At 31.1% G+C, this 12,529-nt stretch overlaps 1 protein-coding gene across 1 annotated transcript; it reads left to right on the forward strand.

Moving 5' to 3' along the window:
* Positions 1-3,537: 3,537 nt before the first annotated feature.
* Positions 3,538-5,580, forward strand: LOC132627327 (protein BYPASS1-LIKE-like). The gene has a single exon (XM_060342603.1). It carries the CDS (start codon positions 4,126-4,128, stop codon positions 5,302-5,304), a length of 1,179 nt encoding a protein of 392 aa, XP_060198586.1. The 5' UTR covers positions 3,538-4,125; the 3' UTR covers positions 5,305-5,580.
* The last annotated feature ends 6,949 nt before the right edge of the window (positions 5,581-12,529 follow it).

Consider the following 12,529-nt stretch of genomic DNA (forward strand, 5'->3'; position numbering starts at 1 on the left):
CTAATTATTAAGAATATCTTTGAGAGGACCCCATGCCTACTAACCATTTAATACAAATATGTGATATTTATAATATAAATTGCCTCCGTTACGATCATTCTTTGTTTCGATGTGATTAATAAGACGTGGATTTTTTCTGTCTCTTTGTATAGTGATGAAATGTGAAAAAGAGTTGAACTCGCTAGAATTAAAAATAAATAGATAGGTGACAGCTATTGTGTTTTGTCGAAGTAGGAAAAGAGACAAGTTATTTTGTCAAGTTCCATGGCTAGATTCCATCTTGGATTATGAGATCATGTTAAGTTTCTATGACTGCTCAAATTGCATGATGTTAAGAAAAAGACGGAGTACAATTAAGTGATCAATTTCAGTTATTGTTGGATTTATTTGGATCTTTTAAGAAAAAAGTTGTCTCTATTTTCTTCTTTTAATTCAGAAATTACTTTTTTTAAAAAAATAAAATAATAGTGATCGAGAAAGCAAAGGTTGAAAAGCAAAACTGCTCTATCTAGCCACTTTTGTTTCAGAAATCGAAAAAGAAAAATGAAAATCGTTAAGGTAATAAATATATTTACTCGATTTATTTTCATTGTAATTGCAGTACGTTTCTTAAACCGACTATGGATATGGTTAAACTTCGACTACAACTTAATAACAGTAACTTCAAAAATCAAGTATTTGATCTTCGGCCAATAAATTAAGTTGTTTATGAGAGGAAAAATGCATTATATGGACAAGAGGGAATTAATATACGATAAGCACTCTCCACCTTCAATTCTATAATTGTGAGACTCTCCAGCTTCAACTCTAAAATTATTAGTTCGAGTCACCTAAAAAAAGCAAAAAAGGGAGCTCCCTCTGAGAATTAAAAAGAAGTGTATTATATGAAGCACAGAGAATTTTATTTGACAGTATCAAACTCGAAGGCAAGAATATGAGGCTCTACTTCTAGAAAAGACTACACTTGAAAGTTGAGTGTCGCGGACCCAGTCCAGCTTACGCGCCAACCAAGACCTAATCTCCAGACACTATATCCTATTGACAACTGACAACACTCAATTTTTTAGAGCATGATTTACACTTACAAATTAAATAGCTACCTTTTTCAGTGTTAAATATTGGTCGTTTAGCAAATTTCATTTATTTTACGTTTTAATAATAGAAAAAGTATTTGTACCTTTTTTGTCCAAATTAACATTTTTGATCGTTTCAATTAGTGGAATGTCATTATATGAGACATTTAAGAGAAGGACAAAATTATTTTAGGCAAATACTTAAACATTAAATTGTTAATTATGTTCTTAAATAAGTATGAAAAAATATTTAAATGTTATATGCAGCGAGTGTACGATTAATTATAATTAATTAATAACAACATTTTACGTACAAGTTGTGCATTTATTTGATTTGACAAATGACAACCATCTGGTACTAGCACATAAGTATTTTCACTATGGTTGTATATAGGGAATACTTGGTCTCTAGCGTGTGCATCCACGACGACCTCTTCTTTTCATTCTCCTTTTCGGGATTTAAAAGGATTCGATTAAGTTCTGTTTTTAGCAGTTTAATTTCAATGCTACTTTTAATAGTGATGTATACTTGATAACTTTCTATTATCGAATGATTAATATGAATAAAAATATGACGAGTTAAAACTATGCAATCAAATTTGAAGAAAAAATTACACGAGAAACATTTAAAAAAAATCATCTTGACGCATTTATTTTATCATTTCAACTGAATTTTACAATTGTTATGAATATTAGCGTGGTTAATCGGTAGCTTTTTACTACTACATTTGTTTCAATTTATGCGTCACTCTTTCATTTTTAGTTGAGCTAAAAAAAATACTATTTAATAATAATTTAATTTTAAACTTCTCATTTCACTCTTAAGGAGATAATTTATAACTACAGAAATTTTAATGGCTTATTTTAAGCTACAAATTTCAACAGTCTTTCTTTTATTTAAACTCCATATCCCTTTTAAATGCGTTCGCATAAATTGAGATGAGATGGAAGGAGTATAATAATGAGTTTATAACTTGCTATAACAATCATCTAACGAATACTTGTTTACTAAATTATCAAATCTGAGGATTCATAACTAATTTACTTTGAAGGGAATAATCCGGTACTCTATCTGAGATGAATACTCCTTAAGGTATTAAATTGAATTTTGTTAAAGATAAATCACTCTCATTTCTAAACTAAAAGAAATTTGTTTTTTTAACCTCAATTATATGATGACTACGTAAGACTCGTCTCATTTGAGACCTAAGATAATCAACATTTATTATACACTTTTTTTCCAATTAGATGCCAAACATGTCACTATTAGAATATGTTGGTTACGTAGTTTCTTAATATAATGTATGATTGGTGACGTTGAGTCGAATAGTAGAATTGTTAACAACGCCAATTTTTTCTAGAAATGCTCTATCATATATATATATATATTAATTTACCCTTCTCCATATATTTTTTTATACATTTCTCTTGTTACTCATGTTTATTTAATACTCCTCTCGTTTTGAGATAATGACATTTTTTTAAATAATAAACAACTTTGGTTACTACATCTTTTTCCAACATTTTAAAATATTTTAATTATGAAAGGTGACCCTAACTAATTTCTCTTATCTTTGATCAGATGTTACACAGGACCTAGTATGACTATGTCAGATAAGATAGTCCTTAATTAGTAGACACATTCTTTAACTAATCTCCACCCTTGGATCAAAACAAAAGTAAATCCAATGGCAACAGTCAATATTATAGATTCCACTTTTGAAAGTTATGTTACACGCTCTTTCATTGGCCCATCTTAATTGAAGATGATGCGTGTCCGTTGCGTGTGATTGTACGTGTTAGCTAAATTGGAACAAAATCCATATTTACAGCTTAATTAATGATATATTTAGAGCCGGTTATTGAAACTGGTTTTACAAATAAGTAATTGATTACTAGAAGTGCTGAAATTGGTAATAAATCATTGATGTATTTGGTAAAAAAAGAATTTGATAAGCTGTTATTTTGTTGAAATGACTAAAATATCTTTAAGATTTTTGCAAAAATAATAATTATAAATTGAGAATTATTCTTGTAAAGAAACGGAGGAGAGACGGACACAGAGCAAAAAGAAAGTTAAGAATTTTGTTTTGAGAAAGGTAATTTGAAATAAAAAATATATGAAGGGTAAATAGTAAAATATTTAATCAAACCAAAAATATTTATAAACAAAAAAATCATAAATTAAAAATGACTCACTTATCACCGATTTTAATTATAACATTTTTATCCAAACACATAATCACTTATTTATAATAGTAATAATTTCATCACTTAGAAACAACTTTTGCACACTTAAAGCTTATGAGGATCAGGTAACCCAAAGGGGTTCTTAAAACCAAATAGTTTTGATTACTTTTCCCATTAACAATCATTGAATTTATCTGACATCATTTTTCATTTTCATAAATTTCCAACAAACCCATATACGCGGTCCAAATGGAGCACAATATAAGGGCGTTATTCCCCCTCTTAGGGTTCCAAAAACATCCTCTTTCCTTTGCCTTTGTGTGATTGACTTTGTCTTCTCACATTCCTCCTTCTCTTATGTCCTGTGAAATTCTTAGCCATCTGTTCTTATTTTAATAGACAATTGATAGCTTTTCTTTGATTTTAAAGATTTCCAAAACATTTGGGAAATTTGGTCATTTTCTTGAATTCTCTTTCTTATTTCCAGCCATTCTTGATCTTATTATTAGTGGGTTGCCTCTAATTTCCCTAAAGTTTGAACCTTTTGATAAAAAAAAAAATTACCCCCAAATTGTTGTGCTCATTTTCTTGAAATCTCTTTGTCATTTCCACCCATTCTTGATCTTATTTTTAGTGGGTTGCCTCTAATTTTCCTAAAGTTTGAACCTTTTGATAAAAAAAAATCACCCCAATTCCAATTTAAGCTTCTTTTTTTTTTCCCACCTGCAATCTTTTGGGTTTGATCCAAATTTTGTGTTTGTCACTTCATTCCTCAAATTTCTATTCAACAATTCGTGGGTTGATTTCAAAATTTGACTGTTTCATGTGAAAAAAAAAAATATATATATATATATATATAGAAATGCCAATTACAGAATATCAAGGGGCATCAGCATCATTCACAAATTTTGGAAGGTCTTTATTGAGTATGCGCCGTGATCAGGTGCATTCAATGGAGTCTGCTCATGAAGCAACTAGCCAAGACATAGAACTCGAAGCTTTTCAAAAACAAGTAGCTGAACGTTTCAATGAATTGTCTAATGTTGATTCGGATAAATTGCTTTCGATTCAATGGATTCGTAAGCTATTAGATGTGTTCCTTTGTTGCCAGGAGCAATTCAGGTCCATTTTATTCAACAATGTTAGTAACTTAAATAAAGCTCCTATGGACCGTTATGTAATGGAGTATTTTGATAGGAGTGTTAAAGGATTGGATGTTTGTAACGCGATAAGGGATGGGATTGAACAGATTAAGCAGTGGCAGAAGCAATTGGAGATTGTTCTTTGTGCATTGGAGAATCAGAGAGGGAGTGTTGGTGAAGGCCAATTTCGTCGTGCTAAAAAGGCGCTGATTGATTTGGCGATTGGTATGCTTGATGATAAGGAGGCTAATACATCTGTTTCACATAGAAACAGGTCATTTGGGAGAAATAATAATAGTAATAGTAATGATCATCATAGGTCTTTGGGGCATTTTAGATCGTTATCGTGGAGTGTATCGAGGAATTGGTCTGCTGCTAGGCAGTTACAAGCGATCGGTAACAACTTAACTGCTCCGAAAAATAATGAAATTGTTGCTACTAATGGATTAGCTTTGGCTGTTTTTACAATGAGTTATGTGTTGTATTTTGTAATGTGGGCACTTGTGGCCGCGATACCTTGCCAGGATCGCGGGTTGCAAACACATTTTTATGTGACTAGGCAATTCGTTTGGGGTGTTCCGCTGTTATCCCTACACGAAAGGATTTTGGAGGAATCGAAGAAGAGGGATCGTAGGAACGCTTGTGGATTGTTGAAGGAGATTCATGAGATGGAGAAATGTGCTCACCATATGAATGAATTGATCGATGGTGTTCATTTCCCGATCACAGAGGAAAAAGATGGAGAAGTGAAGCAAAGAGTGAATGAACTTGGGATTGTTTATGATGGTTTAAAGAATGGATTGGACCCGTTGGAGCGCCAGGTCAGAGAAGCTTTCCATAGGATCGTTCGGAGCAGGACTGAAGGCCTAGACTCTATCGGACGAGGAAATCATGAGTGAAGATGATGATAATAGATATATAGATTTTCCCCTTTTGTTCTTTTCGTTTTTGGACTCTTTTTTAGATGAGAAGAGGAGGGAGAATGGTTAATGGTGGTGCAATGTGCCAGAAAAATAAGTAGTTTAAAGAGGTAAAAATGATATATTTTCACTTTATATATGTAAAGAAATTAGTGGGAAAATGGATCTTTGGTCCATTTTTGGTGATGTTCATCTTGTTTGGGATTGTATAATCACACTTCATGAGTTAAGTTTGCTTTTTAACTCTTTAACTGAGTTACCTTTTTCAGTTTCTTTTAGTTCTTGTTGCTTGCAATCTTGGTGTATATTCGGTACATCTCTTGATTTAGAAGTTGTGATTAAATTAGAGTTATTCTGGATTAAGATGTTAAACTGACTAGAAATGGCCATGGTGAATACAAAAGTTCATTCATTGTCACTCTGTTTCTATCTTCTTGTTTGACATTTTCTTCTAAACATGTTAGTGATGATGCCAAGTTTGTGTTTTATGACTTACTGAATGGATTTACCGTATAAAGGAATGTCATGGTTGACTGGTCAGTTTGGACATTTTCTCTATTTAGCTTTTTCTTTCTGTTTTATAAGGTTGTTCTCTGTTCATCACATGACCATTTGGGAATGGTGATTTTTATATTTTTTCCTAAATCAAAGACTAACCCTTCTGCAATCCCAAAACATTGATACTTTTTGAGTTGCCTTTGTTGGGTCCAATTTTGTTTTTGTTCTGACATTAGAGCTGGATTTGTGATGGAGTGTCTATTTGGTCAAGAGCAGAAAATTTGTTATTGTGTTATTAAAAGGTTTGTTTGACAATAGTTGTCTTGACTTTGCAGTTGCTGTTTTATAATTTCTTATCTTTCAGCAAAGAAAATTCCTCAGCATGTGGTTTTGGTCAATGCTTTGGTTTTCTTATCGACTTGGACAATGATTTTATTTATGGAAGCCACGTTTGTTAATTCTAATAATGGAAAAAATGTGTCAGGTAAGACTAGCATGACTTTCTTTTCTTGTTTTTTTTTGTGTTTTTTGTTTTGTTTTAACTCATGTGCATAAGTTAACTGAATTTTTGTTTAGTTTAACGTAGGGGCTGGGCGTTCGATTTTTCGGTTCGGTTTTAACAAATTTCGGTTTGACTATTTCGGGTTCGGTTTTTTGAAGGTGGACACCAAACACAGAACCAAACTAGTTCGGTTCGGTTCGGTTTTTTCGGTTTCGATTTTTTAAAGTTCGGTTCGGTTCAATTTCGGTTTTTTCAATTCAGTTTTTTTAATATAATATTAGAAGCGATTCCATTGACACTAATTCATACTCTCAAAAGCAATAAAACATAAAACTGATAAATTGAAATCAAAATCAAACAAACAGGATACACAAGAACAGAAAATTATAATCATGACATAGGATTACTAAGTGTTATATACATACGGTAAGAATAATTAAGAAAACACATAAAAGACATATATTAATCCTAAAGAGACATCGTAGTTACCTTTCTTTGTTAAGGATATTTGATTTTTTCAATTGAAATGAAAAATTAGGGATACAAATGCAAAAAAGAACTTATTACAATTGAGTTTTTTTTGTTTAAACTTAATGGGCCTGGACTATTTTAATTTTTTTGGGTAATGTATTAAATTTCGGTGCGCGTTCGGTTTTTCGGTTCGGTTTTATCAAACTTCGGTTCGGCTATTTCGGTTTCGGTTTTTTGACGATGGACACCAAACACCAACCAAATTAGTTCGGTTCGGTTTTTCGGTTTTCGGTATTTATGCCTAGCCCTAGTTTAACGTGTAGAGCAACTATTCTATCTTTGCTGGAAGGGATTGTTAATGGTGTCAAGGATTGTTAATGGTGTCATTCATTTTCATTAGTGTCAATAATCATACTTTTAAAAGGGATATCGGCTGTGTTTGGAGCTGCTAAACTCTTAAAAAGTACTGATGTCAATTGAATTACTGAAACCATCTTTCGCAGTTGGGAGGATTAGGAATCATTTCCATAGTATATATACTAGATGGCGTATGCCCGTGCGCAACATTTTAGATTATAGTGTATTTATGTGTGTAGTTATTTTTTGATATTGCTTGATTTTTTAATATGGGGTCTATTTTTTTATTGCTTTTTTTTTAATATGAGGTCCGCTTTTTTTTTTTTTTTTTTTTTTTAAACATGAGTTGGAGGTGGACGACGATACCACCTCCAACACTTTGGATTATAGTGTATCTATGTGTATGTAGTTTTGTTTGGGTAGTGATAATATATATATATTTTATATTGCTAATAAACACACACACACATATATATATACTATGTTCAAAACACGATTAATATTAACATTGTAGTTTGTGCTCCGTATCCAAAACCATATTATATTAGTGTTTGCAACGAATACAAAGTTTGCAAAAATTTATTAATACTTTTTAAAAGAGAAGACTTATTTAAAACGAAATTATTTTCCTCTCTTTCAGACAAAATAATAGCAATATTTAAGCATCAGTTGATACTTTAAATTTTAATTCGATTAATTTAAAGGTGTAAAATATTCTATTGTTAATGTATGTAGATTGGACCTAAACAATACTTATTATTTTTATCAAATTTTGATTTGGATAATTCTAATTCAAATTAATAAATTAATTTTACATGTTTAAAACGAAACAAAGTAGAAATTTGATTTTCTATTTAAATGAAGAACTACTATTTTATTTTTATTTTTGGTGAATATTCTTGGTTTAGCTCATTTTACTTGTCATGTTGTCTTTTGCACTTTTTTTTTTTAAGGAAACGTCAATTAGAATTATAATTTGACTAATTTACCTGATTTATTACTTGATCTCCATTTAATATTATTTTTTCTTTTACGACATTAATCTCTTTTCACATTTATTAGAGTAAGAATAAAAATTAAAATATAATATTTTAAGTATATTTATTTTAGTAAACATAACAAATAAATGACATGGCGGAATAGCAAATACAACAGTTAAATATCTAAATTAGATCTCAGGCTAATGTAAGAAAAGAAAGGAAATTGTATGGTTTGATTACTTAATCTTTTGAAGAAAAGCAATAATATGGGGTCCACGTTTTTTGATGTACAATAGTTTCATTTGCTTCCACTAATGGGTTGATACGCATGTGGCAATGAATCCATCATTATTGACTTAATGGGAATACTTTGGGAATTACATGAATATTGTTTAATTTTTTAATATGGGGTGTACATTTTTTTTTTTTTTTTTGACATTGCTTAATTTTCTTAATATGAGATCCACTTTTTTTTTTTTTTTTAACATGAGTTGGGGACGGACGACGATCCATCCCCCAACCCATGCTTTTATATTTATATATATATTGACAATGTAAAGAACTTTTAGCTAATAACTAGATCTAGGCTTTTTAAGTCATGAGTGCAACTATCTTTAATCTAGATTTATTACTTTCTGAGATTGTATGTAATTACTAGTTTTTTATATAAAAATATAGTGTTTGAATCAAGAACAATGGGTGCTCTAATTAGATTACAGAATAAAAGAAATTATCAATTTTTTGTTCTTTTTCTTTCCTTGTTTCGATTAGTTTTGCATAAATTAACCAATACTCGTTTTTATCAACTTCCTTTTCGGTCAACTATCTATTATTTTTTGGTCGATTATCACCCTATTGTCGATAATCAATCTCTTTTTTTACCGTATATCAATTCAATGGTCGCGAATCAATCTCTTTCTCGGTCGATGTAGGTCAGTATTTCAATTCAAACTTACAAGAAAAAAATAAAGGGCAAAAATATTGAGGTCATTTTCTTAATTCAAGACTTGTCCTTTCTATTAAATCTTCTTAAGTAATTATCTGAGACTTAATATGATTCTATAAAGTTAATTATTCATTACTGGGGGTCGACTTTAATCTGGTAACATAAAAAATTCGATGATCACTTAGTTTGAGACAACCCAATCAGGTTTGATATGATCCAAACACAGAGTAGACAAACAAAGGGCCATCTTAAAATAATTAATCACATGTTTGTTTAATTTGTCAAAGCGTTGAGAACATGGTAGAAAATGAACTCAACCCCCACTCCCCTCTTCTAGATTTGGATTTTTTTTTGGCCAGCTAATTACTTATTTTGAACTGGATCATGGCTGGCATGTTTGTTAACATCTTCAATAAGTTCAAAAATGAAGATTTGACATTATGCAAATAGCAACCAATAGGATAATGAGAGGCCACTAAGTGGTGAGAGATATTGGGGCCTTCATTGAATGAATCTACAAGTCCTTTGAAGGTATGCTTTAATTGCCAATAAAAAATATTAGCTGGCTGAATTTTATTATACTGATATTTTATGGCAGGCAACAAAGAAAGTGGACCTCAACATCATTCCAGTATTTGGGAGAATCTATCTTATTTACTTCTATCTATAGGACAAAATGAAGTAACTGCCAAATTATAGCTTTTTGACATTATTTCTTTATTTTAAGTTTTAACCATATTCAATTCAACATCTAAAATTTGTTGTACATTTTTTTTCTTTTTAGTTTTTGTTATTTGAAAAGTTTATTTGAATGAAAAGATCCATTTTTGACAACTCTTTTCTCTTCTTACTTGTTAATTTAATAAAGAATGACTAGAGTACAAAAGTTATATAGTACATGTATAAGAATATTGGAAACCTAACCAAACTACCTTGCACGAAATACTGACAAACTAGTACATGAACCTCATTGGGGGATTAATTGCTAACGTGTATGAGGTAGTCATAATTATTATTTTTTCTCGAAACGTTTCAAATCAACGCAAACCTTATAACCCATTAAATAATGAAGTTATGAGAATTTTCTGGTATATTTGAAAAAACATTTACCTTATAATGTTTTGCTTTAGACATTCATTATTTAAAACACACTAATTCAACTATTCATGATTAGTGCTAATGAGCCATTAAGAGAGTAAACCACTCCTTGTTAAGAGATTTTTTATTTGTACGACTCAACTATCTCTAACGGACCAAACATATAGAGAAGGTTGGGCTAATCAAAGAAGGGATTGAGACTTTCGCCGTACCCGAAAGGTCTGGTACAACTGTATCTGCTGAGACAAGATTAAATGAGAATCTTCCAAAAGACCGGTAAAAAGGATTTTAACCATTTCACTACACCCTTGGCGTTGAATAATCATTTTTCGAATTATATAAGAGGAAGAAACTTTTATATATAGAAAATAATTAAAATAGAAAGTTAGTTGCATGGAAATGTCATGTGGACATTTCAACTGCTACTTGCAAGTTGCAAAATTGCAATGGACTGAATCATGCCTCTGCCAAGAGAGTGACATTATTTTCCTTCACGTGACATCATTTAATAATTTATTAAATTGCAAAAGGTCTTCATTGGCACATCCTTTGTTTAGACCCATAGTAGTACCTAGCTTTTGATATTGGGCAATTAATTCTTATAAAATTGAAAAAAGTTGGTAAAGTGTTCTGATCTTTTAGGGTTGCCTAATTGGCAACTCGGAGACGCCTTAAACATTGTGGCTATGTGAGGTTTCTTTTAAGGAAAATTATAATTGGCACAACTATTTTTGTCGCAAACGGGCCGTTCAAAACTGAACCATTACTAATAATCCAACCATAAAATTGGCTTATTGGTGTTGGGTTATCAGATTAGCGGTTGGCGAACGAGTTAAAATTTTATTATTAACGGCTTATCGATGCGGGGGCGGATTATTCAATTTTCTTATCGGATAAACCGTTAACTTGTTAAGAATTTATCATATTTATATTTTTACTCCTAAACATATAAAATATATATTGTAAACCTAAAGCACAAGTCTAAAGCTAAAGCCCAACCCCACTTCTTACCCCTTAGGAACCTAATTTCCCTAAAGAGCAGCAACTACGAGAGTGTTGCTAAAGGCAAACAAATCAGAAACAATTATCCAGGATGTCTTTCCTCTTTCATCTTTCTTCATTCGTCTTTGTTATGTTTTGGTACTTCAGAAAGTTTGTGCTTAAACATATCAAATGAATTGGTTCTCCTGCTTTCATGCCTGATTTGAAGTTACAAATGATTTCCTTTCGATGAAGTTTCTGTTAATCACTGGAGAGTTTATACACTAAAATTTATATATATTTTTTGGTAAACAAAATTTATATTTTTTTATGTGTAGCTAACTACTCATAATGCTATTACCAAGAACAAGAACTTTGATTTGGCCTGATTTGTTTCTGTTTTGAACCGACTTGATTAGCTTTAAGAGTCGCTAAAACTTATGAATTGTAAAGAGATAGTTGTTACATAATTTAACCGATACACCGCCCGATAACCACCCGATAATTGCTAGCTCAATACTGAACCAACCGATATCTTATCGGTTGGCTAGCGGATTTATATATTTAAAAGCCGATAACCGATAAGTCAAATCGTTAAGTGTCATAATCCGCCCGATAAGCAGCCCCTATGCAAACCGGCACAAATGGGGATATAATTGTTACTTCACATGGTTTTCAAGAGAATCTTTTATCAATATTATTTTACTTTTATTTTTTTATTATGTTCTATTACAGGAATTTGGGACACTCTCTCCCTTAGGCTAATTATGAGTTTACTTTCCCAATAAATCTTTTCAAATCTTTTAATATGGCGTGCACGCCTACGCCCTATTTTTTTTAATTATTATTAATTTGGTAAATACAATAGGTGTGTTATGTATACATACGGTATTTGGCCTAGAGTGTCTTTTTTTTTCTCCTTCTTTTTGTTTTTATTTTGCTGTCTGAAACTGTTTTATTTTTCGGTAAATAGAATGTTATATATTGGCTATATACATACGGTATTTGGTTTCTATTGGACGTTATCTATTGAAGAGTGGAATAATTTGAATGAATGATTAATTTCTGTTGTTTAATTTTGTTTAATTTTTGTTCAAGTTGTTAAATTTTATTTTATTTTTGGTAGAACTCCATATTGCTATTTCTTGTGATTCGTTTAATTTAGTCATCAAACTCTATTGATATTCAGTCTAGTTGCAATCCAAATATGAAAGGTTGCACTGGTTAGGAACTCAACGAAAATCAAAATATGAAATGTTGCACCGATTACCATTCAAATATGATAGGTTGCATGTCGATGACGGTGCACGAGTCATGCAACAAAGCGTAATTACATATTGTACTAGAGAATTAGACATCATCTAGTTGATT

Source organism: Lycium barbarum, chromosome 2 (genome assembly GCF_019175385.1).
Source record: "Lycium barbarum isolate Lr01 chromosome 2, ASM1917538v2, whole genome shotgun sequence".
In the NCBI taxonomy this organism is placed as follows: domain Eukaryota; kingdom Viridiplantae; phylum Streptophyta; class Magnoliopsida; order Solanales; family Solanaceae; genus Lycium; species Lycium barbarum.